Here is a 22667-nt window from a genome sequence, read left to right as displayed (position 1 = left end):
TGGGAGAAATCTTTCCATAATTTGTTTTTCTGATTCCCAACCTGTGGCTGGAGCTCAGGCATGGGACTATCAATACCACAGTGTCCCCCTAGTAGGCTCCATGAGAAAACTTTCTAAAGATAAATTGAATACCTGTGGAGTCTTTTTAAGAGCAGTTTCTAAGTAGATATTGGTTATTGGTACCATGTCTTCCTTGGTATGTATGAAATATAAGCCTCATTTATAGATATGAACAGCATTAGTAAATGCTAAAAGTAATTGTTATTTCTGACTTTTTTTTAAATATCTGTCAACTTCGTAGTAATATATTCTATCAAATGATCTCGCTGGTCTACCTAAAGATGGCTAATACTGCTCTTCACAATCTTTACAACAATTGATGGTCTTTTCAATCCTACCAGTCAGATTTACTAAAATATCATATTCTGTTATGAAGATGTGTTCTTTTCCTAAATAAAGATCTTTATAAGATGTAGAAATCAACAGCTGTAAATACAAGAAAGTGTCCATAAAAAGCAGAACCTATTTAATGGCATAGTGTCTTTGATTTATAGTTATTTGCATAAAATTTATGAAGAAATAAGTTATTCATGAAAAGTAGGAACTTTCACAGTGCAAACCAGTTCTAAAAGGCTTGCCCATCTCTTTTCTGGATCATTTTTTTGTGTAAAAGATGCTTGCGTCACAGGGAAGCACCAATACATGCCTGCACAAAATAAATGTATGAATATTGACAGCATAACAGAACTGAGTAAGTAAACTCTACTCAAGAAAAAAAAAAGCATTACAGTTTGTCTGCATTTCTTCCTATATTTGATGTGTTTTGGATGAACTTGGTAGCAAACACAACAATTTCACATCTTATTTTCACAATGTTCTTCTTACCAAAAAATGAACAATTTCAACAATTGATATCATTGAGGCAGACAGTGTGTGAACAGGGGTGTCTCTGAATACTTAACATAGGCTTGATGCAATAATTTCATTACAGTATTACTAGAACAAAATCCTCCCTTTTGATATCTATTCCCACCTTTTCATAGTATTTGACCTCGTAGTCCAAGATGATCCCATTTGGATGTTCGGGTTCTTGCCAAGACAGAGACACACTGTTCCTGGATGTCCTGTCTTTCCTTATGACTGTGATGGGGGATGGAGCTGTAAAAGGGATGTGGGGAGAGGGAGGGAAGACAGAAAAGCAAACTGAGTTTATCTCTGCTCCAATCCTTGGCAAAGAGTATTGTTTCCATTTAAAAAGACTCATGAGCATAGGTCTGGGCTTGTATCAACATTTAGCAGCTGGATTATAGTCCTGCTACACATGCCTTAAAGCATACTGGCCTCAAGGAAAATGAACTGAGAATTTCTGTTACACTGTCGGATCAGTGGCAAGACAGCAGATGGTTTCGATCTGCTACTACAATGTTAGCAATGAAATATATTTGATATACTAAAATAGAGAACAAAATAATAGTATTACCTATTTGTTATAACACTGAAGTATTATCATTACCAGATTCTGCAGAACTCTGATAACATTCCCATGTGCAAGTGTAAAATGGTGCTGGAATGCATTATGTACAAGGAGCTCCTGGTATCCACAGTGACTAATAACCACCAGCACACTGCAGAATACAGCCTCATTTATAATATTATTTGGTAAGCTCTCCAGATACAAATTGTTCCCATATACAGTTATCCTTTACCACATTTCTTTGAAAAGGAAATTAGAAGAAAAAAAAAATCTAAGCTACAAAATAACATTTCTGATTGGTAGTAATCAGAGTTAGGCATGACAATTGATCTCACGCTCACCCACCAGCCACAACTTGGAAATACTGTCAACATTATGGAAAAGAAAAAAAAAAATATAATTACCTAAGATTGTTGAACACCATTTAGCTTTAGGCCACCCAGCTCTACGTGTTGTTCCAAGACCAAGCCTATGCTTCCTGGACTCACTGAAACCTATGTAATTTTTTAATGATCTTTCTGCTTCTTTTGGGCTGGCTTCCCTCTCCAAATGCTTCTCTTCCATGGTTTTGGCCAAAATTCGTCAGATGAAAACTTACAGATCACACATTACAGGTCATAAAAGTAATTCTAAAAAAATCTTTTACCAATAAACAGCCTTTTATCTTAACATGTAAAACAAACGTGTTTATAAGTTCAACATTGTACTATTCTAATAAAAAGTCTCTAGCTGATCTAAACAATTTAATTTCAGCTGAATCCTATGAAGCTTTTATTGTTCATATAAAACTAGTTGTACTTCACAGGCATTATCCATTTGCATGCATCAGTCAATGCCCTTTCCGTCTGGGTTTTAATTTCTGCAAGAGATCTTTCAAAAGCCAGAATAAAAGAAATTTTAATTTTTATAAATTCTGGAAAATTCATTTTGTGTTTGATTAGAACATCAAAACATACATTCTAGTCTTGAGTCAATCTAAATGTTGACATATTCCTTTAATTAAGTAGAGCACCTAGAATGCTACATATACTCACAGAAGCACAAATGTATATACATGTGTCCAAAATTTTTCTGGATTGAAAGACATCCTCTGAGCAGCATTTTCACATCACATAGTTCATGATAAATTTATAAGAAGATTTTTTTGTTTTGTTTTGTTAAAGTAGAATGAGAAAGAGTCTCTGTTTTACTCAGACTCACAAGATCTACGCATGGTGGAGAGCTGAAAAGCATTAAGGCAAGGTATACAAGGCTGATTTGTAATGAATATCCTTTAGTGATTCCACTTGAATTTCATTCAGGCACAAACCAGTGCTAAAGCCAAAATACAAAGCGGTTAGCTGGCTGGACTTCTACACTGTAGCCAGACCTATGTTAACTCATATACCCACTCTTGCTGCTTTTATGCCCTTGTAAGTCATTTTTATGTCCTCTTTTTAAGTCAAGCTATTAATCTTTTTTTTTATGCTAATAGATTGCCGAGTCTAGTACCCCAGCTGGTAACACTTCCCATTAAGGTAACATTAATACAGATTTTATGAATAATTAATATATGATTAACAGAAATGGCTTTTCCTCTAATAAATTATGGTAATTTGTGCTACAATGGCTGGCTGAAATAATCTTACATGCTCCAATACAGATGTGCTTTCTTCTAACACAGTATTCATTATTTTGAGCTCATTTACACACATCTCTGCAGATGCTACCAGAAACTTATCACACAGCAGTTTATTAGAAAAGCGTCTGCTCTGCTGTTATCAATAACATTATAAAACATTCATATACCTTTTCCAGTCCCTAGGGTTCCTAAAGCTGTTTAGAAATTATATCTACAGAGTGTCTGGAAAAGACAGCATCTAACTCCATGGGTAAATGGAAGGGACACAGATAATCATGAGAAACGCAAAGTTTCAGGCACGTTTAACCCCATGCACAAGCCAGACCTGAGTTCTGCAACACTGCACCACGTGCCAGGCCACTCCACAAGCTACTGAACCTCTGAGCTATGAAAATTTTCTATTAAAAATTTGTTTAAAACATTATCTTACATTAACTATGTTGATTACAAAAGTTACATTGTTTTAAGGCATTAATCTTCAGTGCATAAAGGACCCGTGTCTTCAGACATTTCAGGGGTCAAGTATTTATTTCTAGAAGATAAAGCACACTATTTATGTTCAGAAGGGAAGATATCTATTTGTAATGATTTTAATTTTTAATTTTTTACATTCTTACTTTTTATCCTGCTAAACCACCTTGTATATCATCTGAGCATTTCAATTTTGAAGCCCACAGGCAGTAGTTGATTTTGATCTCTCTCTACATTTCTGTGGCATGAAATTGAACCCCAGTTCTCTCACAAGAACCTCTTCCAGCAGTTCTTCTCCTGGCACCATGTCAGGCTTATGGCTCTGTAAATTACAGGCAAAACTCAACTGTGCAGCTCCTGGGATAATTTCAGCATCAGGATGCTCCTTCTATAAAAAGTGAAGTAGGAAGAAGTAAGGATAAATCTTGATGTGGGCACACCCTGAGAGCCAGCCTTTATATATATAGATACTTAGAATATTGATTTTTCATTGCAATTCTAGGATTTTCCCTTCTTATATAAAAAGGCAATTAAATTGTGCAATAACAGAACGCTGGAATAAATATTTCAGATGTCTGCAGCTCCTATCAACAAAAATAATTTTGCCACTATAGGTTAGCATAAAATGATATATTATTAAACTATTCATTATTTATTAGATAAACATAAGTTTTTAAAAATTATATTAAAGCATCAATGTCAACACAACGTTAGGCTAGATCCACTTATAATTTAGAAAACATACATTTCAAGGTAAAACTTAGAAAGTGTACTTTTTTGGACTAAGAAGTTGAATAAAAGTGGTTTTAGTGATTTTTTTTTTAATAAATCCCGTGGCTTGTATAACTCTATGTATTTACAATTTCATTGGTGTTTTGATTAATGTATTAGTACTGTTAACTTCTACACTGATAAAGTATTGGGGTTTTTTAGATTAACTTTAGGCTTGTGTGGCCATGCATTAAGAGATTTCTTCTCAGGAATCGCATGCAATCGCATTTATGCATCTGATGGTTATTATTTGTCTGGCACTACAGTCTAACTGGTTTATGACTAGTTTAAGCAGTTAATATGAACTTTCAAAAATCCCTAGAGTTACAAGGGGAAATGTACTTTGAGCGTTCAGTATTGTTAGGTAGCATTTTTGACAACTGGGAATGTGGATGTTGAAAAGGTAACCAACACAATGATCCAGGAAGCTAAGACTCACAAGTGTAAAACCCTCCTGTTAAAGGTGCAAGCAAATAACATGAAGGATCTAGCAGAGAGGACAATAAAACTGCTCAAATTGATTTCCCAGTGAAACTGACCCCAACAGATCATTTGTTTTCCTCCAGTTTAATAGCAGCTGTATATAAATCTCCTTATTGATTTTTTCCTTATTCCTTGGTTATTATTTTCATATGTGACTGGCTTACAGATGTATAAATATACTGGAGGAAAATTCCCCGTCCTGTGAGAGAGAGAATTTGGTATTAACTTTGGGAAGCCATATGTGTTGAACTGCTGAAATATTTAGAGTTCTGTTGTTTCTTGCTTAGGTCTCTAGATCACAAATTAAATATTAGGGAATAATTTTGTTCTAAAACATCATGGCCTGCTCGCTGCCAGCTCTTGCTTGTAATCAGTGATCAGCTTTAGAGAGTAAAATATTCCAAGTTGTGCTGAAAGATGGTCATCAAGAACATAGCTGAGCCAGCAAAACTGACTGTATTACCCAAATTGCAACTTCTACACTGCTGAGTAAATGGAAGGCTTGTTCCTTTTTCTTTTTGTAGAAAACTGATGATTTTTATTATCTAATCATAATACCGTCATCTGATATAATGTATACATTTTCCTTAATGTCTCTGATGCCCCTAGGAGGTAATGTGGAACAGGAACAGTAAACTGGAAATAAAACCTGCAGCCTTTGTCAGCAGGATCCACTGGGACCCAAACCCAAATTTCTAAGTCTTAGAGGACCAGTATCTAAACCACAAAAAACTCTCATACAAGTCAAAGTGGACACACCAATGTTTGAACTGATCTCTCTTGGACACAGTTTCTCTAGAAAACCGGAGTCACATCCGCAGAGTTGGGAATCATGAGAGAAGAACTTATGCCAGTGTAAGCACTAGGCACCCATGCTTGGCTTGGTCTGGCATCACTCATAATGCCACACATAGACATTTCACTCATGCAACAACCACCCAACATCTGGGGGTTGTGAAGAATCTTTCTGTCTTTAGGGTTATCCAATCACTCCACCACAAACCAGCATCTAATTTGTAAGAGTCCTAAGTAATGACTCACAAATCAGTACAGTGACGCCACATCTTCATGACATGATCGTATTAACATGACATCTGTACAAACTGCTACGCTTGTCCTTGCATCCTTTCCATCTCCAATATCTAGTCTGTTGATTAACATCACAGGAGTTTATTATTGATGTTGGCTCACAGAAAGCAGGAGTTTCACTATTTTAAACCTCTCTGATTGCATTACTATTTACTTTCTCCATGAAATGCAGTTAAAGGTTCTACCTCCCTCTGCATGGTTGCACGGATCCCAGAGGCACATTCCAAGAAGTCTCAGTCAGTGCAAGGTCCCCAGGTGCCTCCCAGAAGGCAGGACAAGGAGGAAACAGCTACACTTTAACAACACTCCGGAAACCTGCTAAACCCTACATGCTCCTCTTCCAGATAGAATTACTCACCCTTTCAATGTGCATGCAGACACAGTCCTTTGCCCTTTAATCTGCAGGACATGTAGTTAAACTAGCACAGTACTTGTGTTTGTGTTCCTACACCTTTTCCTTGAGCTGGAGCAGTCTCAATATATTTTTTATTACTCAGGTTGTAAAATGTCATCTGATTCTGTAACATCACTAGGTGACTGTCAGCCAGAACACAACACACCTTCCCTGTAACCAGGGACCAGGCGTTAGGGAGTCCTGCTGCCCCAATAGCAAGAAGCCCATGTTAGTGAACAGGACCCTCACAGCAGATCGAGGCTGCCTCCTAGCAGGATGCAGTCATAAGGGAGTGGGTGAAAAGGTTCATCGTTTCTGGAAAAAAGCTATCAAAATCTAGACATTTAAACATATCAAAATGCAGAAGCAAAGAAAAGGCACAAAACTATACAGCAAATAGAAGCAGGCTAACTTGGGATGAAACAAAGCTGTGTGCAGGAGCTCGGCAAGTTTCTCCCAGAAACCGGAGAATTTTAAAGATTGATTTGTTCATGGCTTTTTTGATGGATGACTGCCTGCATTATGGCAGAAGCACCCAAATGCATCTGCAAGCTGGTGGACTCCAGCCTCTGGTTACAGACTCCAGGGTTGCTGCAGGCATTGCACAGGTGCCGTGAAGGAAAGGCAGCAGGGAACTGGAAAGGGGAAAACAAGCAGCTTCAGCAGGAATTATATTAAAAGGCAGCTGCTTGATCTTGCTCTCAAGTGCAGAGAATGGCAACCTTCTGGGCAACAGCTGTTACTGGACAAGTGATTACCAGAGGTCATTTCTCACTCTAACAAATAAGTTCTAAATTAAAAGCAAACTTCATTAAATGTTGCAAATTCATGTTCTCGTTTCTCCATCTTTTTATTAAAAGAGATAGTGAATGCCTTCCACAGAGCAGACAAAATGTTAAACTTGCTCATATGTTTAACATGTGTGTAATAAATCATGGAAACGCCATGTCCATTTGGGAAGTACTGGACAAGGCACTTGTTTCAGAAACTGAAAATTATGATGCCATGATGTTCACAGCTGTTAGATCAGAGAGGAGATAAATGGTGCGTATGCTTTCATAAGGATTCAGCCCAAAGGTACTCACAACACAAATGTTATTCTTTCTATTCTCTGTTTGAGATGGTGATGCAGGGAGCTTTGCAATACTTCATATTTTTACTGGATGTGTTTAAGACTGTATGAGTTTAAAATAAACAGTTTTGCTTTGCCTTCCCTTTCCCATTGTAACAATATTTTGTAGGATGCTACAGCCCCAGGCTTCCTGGTGGGAAGTTTTCAGAAAGAAGAATTTATTCACCATGCCCATAACATTATGGTCAGGTGCTGAGTAGGCTTACAATTTCTGTGAAATTTTAATTATACCCTCAACCAGAAAAATCCCATTCACAATTTAAGAAGGTTAATAAAGAACCATCTCAAGAAATGCCAGTAATCAAAACTGGAGAAGACAAGTACCTAAGCAATCACCAGGACCTCCTGAACAGGTCCCTGACCTCCATCAGAGTCTTCTCAGCCTGGTCAGAAAATACTACAATAGAAACAGTATTTCTGAAACTTCTTGCCCTTTCATTCTTTGGTAGTTTCTCAGATGGCTTTGGACCAATTGCTTTTGCAAAATTTATCCAGGGCAGGAGAATCACAGATGAAAAATTTTTGAAAGGTGCTCACATTCTCTTTCACTTTCTTTTGGACTTTGGGATGATGTAAGTTTTTGTTTGTTTTTTTTTTTTAACCATCTTCTTTACATACATGACCATAGTTTACTAGAAGGAATGCTAGAAAGAAAACTCTCTCATATGTATTCTGCTGTAGAATTAGATACTGCAAGCAAAGTAAAAAGAAACAGAGAAATACAACTTCCTTGCAGGATTTCTGATGTCAAGCTTACAACTTCTGAGGATGCTCACTCTGCAACACTGAGAAGTTGGCACTAGTAAGAAGAGGCAAAATCTTTAATTTTCAGAACAAGGTCTACTGGCTTCATGAGCAGGATGACACATCAGGCTCAAATCAGCTTATGTAGTTGGTGTGAGTAAAACCAAAGCTGCACATATTGTGAGTACTGTAACATACAGAGATGCATAACTTTGATAACTTATATATTAAACTTAATAAAATTAATAATTCCCATAGACATGAACTGTGCCCAAACCCAAAGGAATAAGTAACATTTTTTTCCCAGCTGTCCCCAGCCTGCAAATGGTCTGGACGGAACAGCTTCAAGAAGCAAGGGAAGTTCATAGTTTTGATTATGATCAACAAGAACGCAGACTGTATCTCTCAGTGATTACCAAGAGTGCTAGCATAGATAAAGAAAAGAGAGACAGAAGTCCAAAGAATATTATTTAACTGTTTACCTGCATTATTTTATTTTTACTAATTTACCAAACCAAGATGTTAAACGAGCTTTATGTTAAAGACTATAATAGAAGCAAGTAGAGAAAACCATTATGCACTGATTGCTGAATAACATTTCACCATGACCTCTGGAAAAGGTAGCTAAAATCAATGGAAGTGAAAAACACTAGCTGAGCCACAAAATTCACCTGCAAACTTTCTTTAAGGTCATGAGAGTTCAAATGAGGACTGTGTGCACACAGAAAAGACCAAGGTACGTCACAGACTTTGAAGCCTGGGCAGAGCTTCCTTGACATTAAGGGGAAAAGGGATCAAAGGCTTTGCAGACAGAACGTCTCTAGCTAATAACAGGCCATGCATGGAGTGACATTGTTAAAACACTTCCCTTTTATATCCCTAAAGGAGGAGTTTTATTGAGTTAAAATGAACCTTGAATAGCCTCTGGGCTGAACTGTAAAACACATTTGAAAAGCATAAAATCTTTATTTATGCCAGGAATGTTTGAAATTCAGAAGATAAATGTCATTCAAAAACCCAAGCATGTCCTAGGTATTCAGTACATAATGGGACACAGCTGTAATAACAGTCAGTGAACCAGAGACTCCCTACATCATGTCTTGAGCTCACTTTTAATAAGTCTATCTTCTTGTCCTCTTTATAAGGACCATAGGGAAAGAAAAAAAAATATATCATGTACCGTACATCTTTGGCTTTCTCAGATTGTCTCTCTTAGAAAACAGTCCTACCTAGGGGACCTGTCTTGGAATACAGATTGTAAAGTGCGCACAACTCTTTCTAAAGATGGATTGTATTTAAACAGGGAGCATCACCCATCATTTATGAGTTGCTGAAGACAGTGCAGTCTAACTTAACAAAACAAATGCTGAATATATAAATAGCATCACAGTTCTTCCAAGTTATCAAAGACATATATAGCAATGAAGCTTGGTGCTCAACTTGGTTCTGCATTTATTCCCTTGAAGCCACAGAGTTCAGGCAAATAAAATTCTAGTTCTGAGGAGTTTTTAACAACTTTTCCTGGGGGCAAAGTGAGTCTTTGTTTACAACGGCACTGATAAATTTACTGATTCTTTCTCCATTTTAAAAATTTATCCTCCCAAGCTGAGACTAAAAGATGGCTTGATGTTTTCAGTCTGCAAACGACATACGTAGATCAAGATACTACAAACCAGGTACATCTACCCCGCAAGACTCTCCTCTTATTATGTTATTTTCTGTACCTAGTGGTCAGTTTTTATCTCAATGTTTTTGAACAGTTTTCGTCCTAGCCCTGTGCAAAAACTCCATAGTGCCTTATTGGTTACCTTCTCCTTAAACTTATCCCATCTGTGTTTCAAAACTGCTAGATTTGACAGCTAATGCATTTAAGAAAGAGACAGAAAGAGGAGTAAAAATAAATTGAGTTTAATGTATGTAACAGGCTGGGCTGTGTGTTTGCACTTGAAGAAAATATCCAGTTAGTATGTTTTTTTTTTTGTTAACCATATTGTTATTCATTAATCCAGAAAAAAATTAGAGAGAAAAAAATGGATTATTGAGGCAACTTCCAGACCTGATATTGCCACTGCACAGCTACTATTTTAGTCACCTATTTTCCTACACCTTTTCATGCATAGGTTAAATGAGTAAGGAAGACAATTAAACATGCTATATGATTTTTTCTGCTTTGTGGATTTTAGAAATGCAAAAGAAGGAAACTCCTCATAATCAGACTAGTGCTCTTCTAGGGAAGCCTGAGATGATAAAGGGTATATCTCATTTTTGTTATTCTTTATACTATATCTTTGTGTAGATGCCTTGGTTTTGATTCAGGGGCAGTTATTCTCTTTAAGCTTTCTGCATATGAAGAGCCACATAAAGAAAATAATATTTTATAGATACACAACTGAATTGTGGGGGGACCAAAGCTCAGGTTTAGGCATTATTAGGCACTTAATTGAGAAGCATAATTACTTTTTGTAGTTACTAGGAAAAGAGTGACATCTCTAGTTAGGGTTTAGCCCTTAAAAAGCCTCCAGTGTCTCCTTTGCATTTATTTCTACAGCAGGTAAGCAGATATTCCTATTTATATTTAAATTTTTATTATTTTTTTTGTTATTGCAGCTATCTGAATCCTATACGGATTTTGTGGAAGAGTCAAGTTGAACTAAGGGCAGAGTTTGGAGGAGTCTCTTGTTACAACCTATCTCCTTTGTTCCTCTCCTGATGCCAGGATATGTGACAGTACAAAACTTTGCAGAATTGATTTAATACTGACACTGGCTTATTGTAGCTGAACTCTTATCACTACCCACTATTCACACCTGCACTGTTGAGACCTTAGTTTACAAGGCCTCAGGTCCAATATTTAAAGCTGCTGCATTGTGCTTTTCATGATTAAAAGATAACAGTCTATTTCATTATAAAGCAGGCATGCAGTAAAGACCTGAGGTACTAAAAAAATATTTGGGTATCGGTATAGGCATATTTGGAAAATACATGAAATGTAATACATTTCATTGAATTTTGTTGCTAACAATTATTTTGCTGGAACCCTGGACACTGAATCCTACTAGAAATAACAGAAGGGGTAAGAGGTCAGGAAAACACATGCAGAGTTACGGTTTGGAGACTATTCAGCCTGCCTTGGAGTAGCTGCTCCACCCAGGAAAATGCTGTCACTAAAAGAAGGTCACAGACTCCTTGTTCCCATCTTCCCTGTAAAGTGTTTTGATTGTGCTTATTCTTTTTGCTTTACTCTGTGGCCCCTCTGGTCTAACCTAGACAACTATATTTGCTACCCTACATGGTGAACTACAGTCATTTCCATGTAGTAAATGGAAATTAAAGATAAAACTGTAGACAAGCTACCCTGGGACAGCAGTTAATATTCTAGAACTTACACAGTTCTTACAGCTAGGAAGGCAAAAGGCATCTTCACACAAATTACCTGTCTCCATAGTAAAACAGTACCAGTGTAATGTAAACCTATTTATAAACTCATTTGTTCAGATCAGTTCAAATCTCGAAATAGACACTCTTCCTTTACAGTGTTGCAATTAATTTAACATGAAAAAGTAAGAAAAACTAATTCTTAGAGTAACACAAGTGTGGCTATGCAAAGACTTGCAGTTGTTTAATGGAAATGTTCACATGCAATTTAAAACTGCTTCCTCCCAATAAGCAGACATCCCAATATTCACATGGGGAAAGACAGTTCGTGGAAAGCAGGCCTCAGTTTACTCACTGCTGACTCCGAGGGGAAATATCATAGCTGTTCGTATATTACAATAGCATAAAATAATGCAGTGCAATAGACAAATGAATAAGACTGGATCCTGCAGGCTCTTGACTGTAAAAGCTTAGGAAGGAGCTGGTAGCACACAGACAATTTAAATAAATCAAACCTCTCTTTCTAAAGCTATCTAGTCTTACAGAGGTATTTTGTAAAATAAGCCAACTCTACTCCAGTTTTCCATATTCAGATATGCATAAACTTTATGTACTGTGACAAATGCTAAGTGTTTTGAGGTTATCATTGCTAAATACCAAAACAAATGACTCAACAATCCTGAATTTCTTTGAAACAAGGATATTGATGTCCACAGCCCCTCTGCACCCATAGGTTTACTCTCTCCCCAGCCAGAGTAAGCATATAGGAAGTTTACTCCCTCAAATTTTATTGAGAAGGCCTTGCTACATGAATGAAAAGGTCAGAGGTAAATGAGGACAGTAATTGCTGAATAGTCCCTTGCCTTGTCTCCTTCCAGTTGCCACCATCCTCTTTGCACACAATCATTACACATGGATTGAAGTGGAAACAGACCTCTGAAGATGACCTAGTCCAAGCCCCTGCTGAAAGCAAGATCAGCCAGAGCAGGCTGCTCAGAAGCTTGATTGGTCAGGTTTTGAATACCTCTGCAGATGGAGATGCTACAATCTCTTTGGGCTACCTGTTCCAGGGCTCAGTGGCATTTAGAGTAAAAGATGTTTTTTCCCACATTTAAACAGTATTTCAGTTTGTGTTTATTTCTTGTATTTCAGTTTGTGTCCACCACCTCTTGCCCTGTCACTGCACACCACTGAGGAGAGCTTGACTATGTCTTTACACTTTCTCACATCAGGCCTTTATGAACATTGATAAGATCCACTTCAGCCTCCTCTCCCCTTGGCTGGGCAGTCCAGCCTCTCAGCCTGTCCTTGTGACAGACGTTCCTCTCTTGTAATCATCTTAGTGGCCCTTCACTGGTCTTGCCTTGGTAGATCCATGTCTCTCATGTACTGGATAGCAGGGGATATGTGCACACATGAGACCTCACCTCTTTTGACCTGCTGCTACTGCAGCCCCAGACACTGTTGGCCTTTTAAACTGCAAAGGCATGTTGCTGATTCATGGTAAGCCTGGTCTCCATCAGGACTTACAGGTCCTTTTCTTCCCTGCAAAGCTGCTTTCAGACAGCTGGCCTCCAGCATGTACTGGTGCATGAACTTACTCCTTTTCAGGTACAGGATGAACTCAACTGCAGGAATGCTAAAGACTGACATTGAAAACATCATGCTAGAAGAAGCTCACCAGAATTACATTCTGGAAAGTTAGGAAAATATCAAGATGCTAAGCTTCCTCGAAGTGCCAAAAACAACTGATGAGGAAATGCAGTGCTAAGCTTCCTCACAGTGCTAAAAATGGGATTGATGAGGAAACACTCTGTTACATATCATCTTATATAACTTTGGGACACAGACCTAAAAAGACTTTAAATGGCAATGGCCAGTGAATGCTAGTTGTTTCTGACTTCGCTCTTAAGCAGTTAAACACATTTTTATTGTTATGTATATACTTAAATCCAATAGCCTTATATGGATTGTACTTACACAGACACTGCATTTATTTATTAGATAGGAAGTATAGCCCCCTTCAGGAAAACAGCAACTTCTATTTGTTGTTACTCAGTTTGGGACTTGCCCAAGTTTCAACCAACTGAGGATGCTTTCATCATGTTCTGTTTTGTACCATAAATACAGTAAGAGCTGTATTTATTATTTATCAGACATGCCACTACCATATTGTTTGCATGAGTTTATGGTTGCTAGAACCAATAAATCCAAAGCTAGACAAACAAAGCAAAAAGATTTTAGATCAAACAAACAGAACCACTTCTATGGTGAACCTTCTCCCCAGATCTGCTAGGAAGAAAGGATGGGGAGAGCACTGTGTGTGCTGAGATACCAGTGGCATGGCCAAGGCTTCCTAAGACCTACCTGATAGATCAATACATGCTCACGTTCAGATTTCTGCAAATTTTGACAGTTCTCCTTGGCTCCTCTAGATTGCAAAGATCATGCAGAGAATGCATATTTAAAATGCAGTTAAGTCAATTATGTCCTTGGTTAAAATATTAATCTTTTTGCGTTGAGTCATACCTGCTATCTCTATGACAGTGTCATTCTCATGCAGCATCCACAAAAGTTATTCAACTCATATAATTCCTTGACTCAGTGGCTGTGTTTCACAAGGGTAAATCTCCTCTCTCATTGTAAACTGATTAATCAGTAGTACAGCTATGTTGTCTCTACCAAATCTTAAACTTTCTTCAGTGATTTTCACACCCTATTTCAATTTAAAACATCCTTGGCCTCCAGCGAGAATCTTCTGCTCGCTGCAGCCCAAAGGAACTAAATGCAGAACCGCCCTTACTTGAACTGGATGTCTTTTCCCTTTGGGTAACTTACAAAGCTCCAAGGAACAGACAACTTTCTGGTCTTCACTGATGAATGCATTTTAAAAAAGTCCACAAATTGTGGTCAGAAAACACATCTAACCTGGAATATTTGTGCCTAGACACCTGAACATGTTAGTGAAAAGCCAGGCAGTGTGGTACAGCTGTCAGCTTGTGTGGCACATTCAGAATTAGCACACCACTTTCAGGAGTACTGAATTCCTTATCTTCTCCCTGAGCAGCCCCTGACCCTTTCTAAGTGGGGTTGATTGGTGTTATTAGGAGATAACATCCTCATGTTGCAACTTGTTGGCGTAAAGTGGGGACTTTCTTTAGGCAGCAACAGAATGCTTCAATATATTATTCACCCAAGGGTATTGCAGGAGCTGGCAGATGTGCTGGCCAAACCCCTTTCCATCATCTTCCAACAGTCCTGGAAGACTGGGGAAGTCCCACTGGACTGGTGGCTGGCTGATGTTGCGCCCATCTACAAGAAGGGCTGCAAGGAGGATCCAGGGAACTACAGGCCTGTCAGTCTGACCTCAGTGCCAGGGAAAGTCATGGAGCAGGTGATCTTGAGTGCTATCATGAAGCACATGCAAGAGAACTGGGTGACCAGGCCCAGTCAACACGGGTTCACAAAAGGCAGGTCTTGCCAAACTAACCTGATTGCCTTCTATGACAAAGTGACTCGGCTGCTGGATGAGGGGAAGGCTGTGGATGTGGTCTTCCTGGACTTCAGTAAAGCCTTTGACACAGTTTCTCACAGCATTCTGCTTAGGAAACTATCAGCCTCTGGCCTGGACAGGTGCACACTCTCCTGGGTGGAAAACTGGTTGGATGGCCGGGCCCAGAGAGTGGTGGGAAATGGAGTTACCTCCAGCTGGAGGCCAGTGACAAATGGGGTTCCCCGGGGCTCAGTGCTGGGTCCAGCCCTGTTCAATGTCTTTATCAATGACCTGGATGAAGGCATTGAGTGCACCCTTAGCAAGTCTGAAGATGACACTAAGCTGGGTGGAAGTGTTGATCTGCTGGAGGGTCGGGAGGCTCTGCAAAGGGATCTGAACAGGCTGGACTGCTGGGCAGAGTCCAATGGCATGAGGTTTAACAAGGCCAAATGCTGGGTCCTGCACTTGGGGCACAACAACCCTGTGCAGTGCTACAGACTAGGAGAAGTCTGGCTAGAAAGCTGCCTGGAGGAGAAGGACCTGGGGGTGTTGGTTGACAGTGACTGAACATGAGCCAGCAGTGTGCCCAGGTGGCCAAGAAGGCCAATGGCATCTTGGCTTGTATCAGAAACGGCATGACCAGGAGGTCCAGGGAGGTTATTCTCCCTCTGTACTTGGCACTGGTGAGACCGCTCCTTGAATCCTGTGTTCATTTCTGGGCCCCTCACCACAAGAAGGATGTTGAGGCTTTGGAGCGAGTCCAGAGAAGAGCAACAAAGCTGGTGAAGGGGCTGGAGAACAGGTCTTATGAAGAGCGGCTGAGAGAGCTGGGGGTGTTTAGCCTGGAGAAGAGGAAGCTGAGGGGAGACCTCATTGCTCTGTACAAGTACCTGAAAGGAGGTTGTAGAGAGGAGGGAGCTGGCCTCTTCTCCCAAGTGACAGGGGACAGGAGAAGAGGGAATGGCCTCAAGCTCCGCCAGGGGAGGTTTAGGCTGGACATTAGGAAAAAATTTTTCACAGGAAGGGTCATTGGGCACTGGAACAGGCTGCCCAGGGAGGTGGTTGAGTCACCTTCCCTGGAGGTGTTTAAGGCACGGGTGGACGAGGTGCTAAGGGGCATGGTTTAGTGTTTGATAGGAATGGTTGGACTCGATGATCCGGTGGGTCTCTTCCAACCTGGTTATTCTATGATTCTCTGATTCCGGAGGAAGCTGTATCAGTCAGCAACTGCACGTATATATTACAGTGCAATCAAAGAGGGTGATCAACAAGTGTGTGCACTTTCACTTTTACAAAGACAGAAAGACCTACAGGAATTAGAAATACTGCAGTGTCGTACCTGTCAGGCAATATTTTCCCAGAGATCTTTTTTTTTTTCTCAGAGATGTCTCCTTAACCCTCACTGGAAAGGAGGGGAAAAAAAAGTGTGATAAAAGTGCAAAACTCAGCCCAGACCACTGGAATTAAAAAAACCAATCCAATTTCTGAAACAATCTGAATTTACCTGAATTCACTGGACTGGATCTGGGCTTTACAACAGTTTTGAAAACTCTGCAGGAAAATCTTATTGAAATGGTTAATTATAAACTCTAGAACTCAGAGACATTGTAAAGGTATCAGCAAATTTTTCAGCAACATTTAAGGTGACCCATTTTGTATGTATACAAGCTCCAACATAAAAAAAAATGAGACTAACTCTGTAGCTTGGAAACAAAAAGTGGGAACGAAGAGACAAAGACATAGTTATAGAACATGTTTTAAGCTGTCACAGTGAGACAAGGCTCAGCTCAGTCACTTCACCCAGTATGAGCGGATGCATCTTCAAATATAGACATTTTCTTACTGTCAGTCAGAAAAGTTGGTACGCAAGACTGAACAGTGAGTTAACATCAAGTTTCTTGTGAAAATGAGGAAATCTGTGATGGAAACTTTTCAGTTATTGACTAAGGCTTATGGTGAAGAGATCACAAAAATCAGGTTGGTGCGTAAAGTAACCCATTTTTTGTTGGTAGAAGACGTGAAAGCAAAAATGACGGAGATCCTCAAAAACATTTCAGAAAATAAGTGGAATTGCTTTGAACATTAGCAGCATTGTATGCAGCTGTGTATCAACTCAGCAGGGAATTATTTTGAAGGTGATCATAGTTGATTTTCTTAATTCATTAATTCAATAGAGTTACAGGCACAGACTCTGCCTTTTTTGTGTCAGACCCCATATGGGGGGTCTACATCAATACGTCAATTACAAATATGTGTACGCATGTGTGCATACGAACTGTTTAGGCACAAAAACAGCGCTGCTGTACAATCTGACTGAATCTTAACATATCAGCTGAATTTACTTTAACATACTCTGGCATATCGCCCAGTTGCTGCATTACATACAATTAGTACTATGCATGTTCCGATCTATTAGGCTGGTAATGGATTCATACGCAGAAATGCTCATGTGTACAGTGAAAAACATTGGAAGAAAGTTTTGTTGAATTTTCACTAGCCTTTGGAGCTCAGAGACCCAGCAAACATTAACATCAACTGATGCCTAACTTGAACTGAGTTCATCTGGAGGTAAAGATGTACAATGTCTGATTTTAACCACTAAGAGAACAGCCATAAAAATCACATTCTTTTATCATTAGAAAATATAAAACATACTGCAGTTCTGCCTCAGGCTCTTGGAAACTCCAGTACTTGAAACACAGTGTTTGGGATGGGTGAGGAACATTTTGCAGAACAGCTACCACTAAGCTGGGATGAGCCCTGATAGTGCCTGAAGAAAGCACATGAATACTGAAAATCCAGTATTAAAACTGGAACTTCATCATACCCATGGCAAGGGTAAAGGCCTCTCAAATTAAGGCTGGCAAAAGTGATATAGCCTGGATTCAGGGAAGACTGACGAGATCTAGGTAATAGGCACCTTCTCTACTTCAATGCTCTCTCTCAAACTTGCAGTTACTGGCACTGTTCCTTCTGCAGGCTTGCCAGGGCCTCTGTCCCCAAGATCTGTCTGGCCATACTGAACCATAATCATCCCATGTGACAACCCATCCACAGAACAACACCCCAAAGCAATATGCCTCTCCTACTTCCTTGAGTATCTCACAGTTCAGTCATTTAACCAAAGCTCTATCGAACTGGTGCATACCTCTGTCCTTTAAGGAATGGACCTAAAGTCAGACAGCACAAACAATAGCCCTAGAGTCATGACTGGCTTGTGCAGTAATTTGGTCTCTTCCAGTTCAATAGTGCTTTAATTCTTAAACACCCCCCAGTTAAACTTCTAATTATAATGTAACCTAAGATCTTCAGAATTTCTTCATCAGACCCAACCCAGGCATTTTAAGTACGACATCAGCTAAAACTGTACTTCTGATGTATCCATTTTGTGACCTAACAAGGAAAGGAATGGAAGAGAAAGTGTATTTTTATAATTAAGCTTTAAAAGATTACATTTATACATATTGAAGGTCTAATTTTAGCAAATTGCAGAACTCCTAGGGAAATTCTAATATAGTAAATTAGTTGGCATGATCAAGAAATAGCACAATTAAGCACGTAGTAAACCATACCACCTAAATGTGCTTAAAGCAAAAGTGAACTATGCATAAAAGTGGAAAACAAACAAAAATGAGCTATGTGTAAAAGTGGAAAACAAACAAAAAAATTGCTTAAGCAGCCTCTGAGTTGCATTAAACAAAGTTGCTCTTGCCAAAAATGCATTAACTCTGCTACGTCACAGGAACAACGTGTTCCAAAACAAAATCAAAATCCATTTTGTATCGCAGTGCCAAGGCAGCCAGCTCTGGGCCTTGGGGAATCACAATGCAAAGCAGGAGGCCTCTGCAGAGAAATACTTTTCACTGATCCCAGGCAGTTCATTCTAGGGAGTGTCCCCAGGTGATTTCTAACTGCTATGGTGATGAACAGGCTGAAAGGCAATATCTCCGATATAAAAAAAAACAAAACCAAAGCCAAAAAAAAACCCCAAAAACAGAAGAAAAGAGAGCAACTAAACAAGGGCTTCTCAAGCTGCTGACACAAATATATATAAAAAAATGTAGCTAAAACAGTAGCAAATTGTTTGGAATGGAGATAAAACTCAAGTTTCAGAGCTGAAGCCAATAGCCAGATGAGAAAGATATCATGAGAAGATATCACAATTGGATAGATTTACCTCTGTCTGATTACTGCATAGTTAGACAGACCTTCAGAGCATTTGGAAATATAGTGACTGCTGTCAGGAAACAGTTTGTTCTCACATTTTCACACGTCCCACTAAAGCTGATCTGTGATCTGAGAAGACTGCTATCCTCTATAGTGAAAAAAATTGCAATGATGTACAAGGAGAACATCTAGTAGAACAATATTAACTTGGTTTGTTGTTTGAGAAAGACAGAAATATAGGTATTTGGGGGAACGAGGTGTGGGATAGGAGAAGGTAGGAGAAGAATTACTGCACATACACATGCTTTCAGTACAAAGCTTCCTGATGGCGAACCACATGGAACCACAGAAATTTCAAGATCTAACCTTTCTCTTCAGTGGCAAACACAGGTACTAAAAAATATGGTACCTAAACAAATGCTAGAGAGGAGTCTAGATTCTTCACATTTTTCAGATAAATGAAACCTTGCCAAATGTGAAGCAAATGGTAGAATAGTGCAGCAGTGATAAAGGGTCTGATCCAATAGTCAGGGCATACTGCTGTGCTCATGCAGGGCTTCAATGACTTTAATAAGTCTCCACAGAAGCAGAGCAGTCCCTTTGTACACTATCAGCTATGACACCAGGACCTAATTCCGTATTCAGTTCCACACCCCCATCATGTTGGCAATAATTCAGAGGTGGTGAGACAACTTGTAAAGGGAAAAAAAAAAAAAAAAGCAGTGTTTTAAACCTCTGTAATTTAATGTTAGCTTTTTACGTGTACAACATTAAAGCATTTTTTCACTTCTATTTAATCAAAATTAATCACTAAGATTATACAGTAATTTATGTTGGAGATTATTGAAATAAGTGTTTTATTAAAATCTGGTTTTATTAATAGAACACATTCTGGCTAAGGAATCGTGAGTATTCTATTAGAGACTATTAAGTAGGAACTGGGAGTTAATCATAACAGTCATGCTGCCAGATCCTTTGACAGCAGCACATACTAGGTTCATTTCTGCTTTTACTTTTACTAGCGTATCCAAGTCAATTAGTTATACCAGCACGAGTGGTCACAATAAATCCTGTAAAACAGGGCAAATAAACAAAGATACGTACATCTCAGCAGTTCTGAACAAAAAAAGGGTAATGAGAAAGAGACTCACCAGCCTGATTAGTTGTGATGCTGACGGCAGCAAATTGTCTGGAAAGTGTACTCAAGTCAGATACCCCATTAACTGCATCAATCTCAAAAGTATAATTGGTATGTGCCAAAAGGTCCACTACTGTCACTGTAGTGTTCATGAGTCCAGTCTGACGGGGTAAGAATCGCACGTTGTCACTACATGGCTCACACATCTTGATGTTTCCTCCACATTTTTTGCAAATGATGTTGAAAGTGACATCTTTCCGACCTCCAGTATCAAGAGGCCAGCTCCAATCCAGGATAACAGATGTCTCATTGATGTTAGAGATAACGTTTCTTGGAGCAGATGGAGGTCCTATAAAAGGAAACAGGAAATCAGAGGGATGAGATTTTCTGTAGTGCTCTAAGATAGGAGTAAGAAGGGCACCACAAATAACCAAACTCTTCTAGTTATTTCTTGTGGAGACTCCTGAAATATTTCACCGGACTAGACCTAGACTATCAAGGACCATGTTTTCTTATAGACAGACAGTTCCCTCAGGGTGCATCTCAGGGGTGAAAATATTGGTAGCACTTTAAAATCCTTGGTGTCCTTCTTGAGCCTTACACAGAACAAAAAGGAGAAAATGAAAATTGAAAGACATAAACCTTGTCCATCAATTTTTGGTAGCCTGTCCAACGTGTAAGAAGACATGGGAGGCAGTGAATGGCTGACTGCAATGGGATATGAGAAAAAGCAAGCAAGCTGCTAAGATACAGATGGAGCAGCAAGAACGACAGCCCGAGCATAATGATGCTACTCACTGGTGCAAGCCATGGATGGAGGGTCTTTCTCAGAGCGAAAGTAATTCTTTTCACACCTGCAGTTCAAAGATGCATCTTCGTAGGTGGAGCTGTGAGGTGGGCATTTGGCACACTTTAGGTTGCCAGCAGAGGCTTTGTAGAACCCAGGTCGACAAGCTGCAAAATAACAGTTAAATACAGTTTGAAATTCCATGGACATCTCCTCAGTTTCAACATACGACTTTGTTACTGCTCTGGGATCTATCCATCGGTAGAGCACATTTTTCAAATATTTATGCTCTGAAACATTTCTTATAATGAGAAAACTGATAGAAATAAAACCTCAAGGTAGAATGGAGCTCTTCATGCATCAACTTGGATTTGAATTTAATTTTGCCTGGAAAACAGAATAGTGTATTGCACCACTAAGGAGAAATATTTTCTGTGTTGCATTTGGAGATCTTAACTTATTTTTCTTCTCTTCTGGTTAATTTTCAAAAACATTGGCCCTATCCTGCATAAGAAGCTAACTTTATCTTCCCTCTGCTGCCAGGGTTTGCCTACAAGAGCACATTAATTGTAAACTATGGACCTTCAGTTCAGGAGGACTAAGCAAGCCAAAATGAAGAAAACCTGAATGGTGAAAGATCTATTCCATTTCTGAAGGACCATGCAACAGGCTCGATAAGCTACTTCTGATACTATCAAGAACTTGTATGGTTTGTACAAGGAGGATGTTTTTCAGATTAACCCAGTCTCTAGGGAAGGTGCTTGAACCCACAACAGCTGCTTTGGAAAAACACTGGGCGGTAGTGTTTCATTAACACTGGTACACTTGGTCTGTTTTGACTCCTGTTGCATTTGAGATTGATTCAGGGCTACATTTTCAGCAGAAGAAAACAGTCTTTAAAGCAAGTTACAGAAAAGATAAAAATAACAAATAACTTTTTATTAAAAAAACATGTAGTGAAATAACACTGTTCACTTATTCCCACCATGATGGTATTGCCATATGAAAACTAAAGAAAAATATAAAAAAGAGGGAGGCCGAACCCAGGTAATAATCAGCAGACTACTTTCAGCAGCTGCTTCCTCCTCAAGACATGCATCCTTCTCCAAGTGCAATTCTCCAGTTAGAAACATTCTGCCTAACACTGGCCACTCCCAGGCCTGTACTCATACCTGCAACAACCATACATAAACAGATAATGTAACAAAAGGCAGCACATCTTAAAATATGTTTACGTTTTGTTAGACTTTGGTTCCACAGTAAACACCTCAGAGCACATGAGCACACTAGGAAAACTCCACTACATTCTCATTATAAATATAATGTGAAAAAGTAGACAGTAGTGCTTAGGTAAAACTTCTCAGAAGCCGTCACTGAATTGAATGCTTAAATTAAGATCATTAAACTGGATGTTCAGCTTCCATGTTGTTGTCAACAACCAAAACCTAACTGAATATCTGGGTTAGGCAAATTTGTTGATTAGCTCCTGGTGCCAAACACCTGAGTGAAATGCACTGGCAAGTACAGA

At 39.1% G+C, this 22667-nt stretch overlaps 1 protein-coding gene across 2 annotated transcripts in view; it reads right to left on the bottom strand.

Annotated features, from left to right (window-relative positions):
* The window catches only part of EPHA3 (EPH receptor A3), a 225728-nt gene that overhangs the window by 54819 nt on the left and 148242 nt on the right, over positions 1–22667 (bottom strand). For both annotated transcript variants that reach the window (XM_069869140.1, XM_069869130.1), the window contains exons 4-6: positions 21151–21306; positions 20366–20701; positions 1034–1158 (exon numbers count right to left, since the gene is read on the bottom strand). In XM_069869140.1, the coding sequence (XP_069725241.1) occupies positions 1034–1158; positions 20366–20701; positions 21151–21306 (617 nt within the window). The remainder of the gene's footprint in view (positions 1–1033; positions 1159–20365; positions 20702–21150; positions 21307–22667) is intronic.

This window comes from Phaenicophaeus curvirostris, chromosome 1, assembly GCF_032191515.1.
Source record: "Phaenicophaeus curvirostris isolate KB17595 chromosome 1, BPBGC_Pcur_1.0, whole genome shotgun sequence".
In the NCBI taxonomy this organism is placed as follows: Eukaryota; Metazoa; Chordata; class Aves; order Cuculiformes; family Cuculidae; genus Phaenicophaeus; species Phaenicophaeus curvirostris.
The sequence above is the reverse complement of the archived record's forward strand: the minus strand, read 5'-3'. Positions and strand labels throughout refer to the sequence as shown.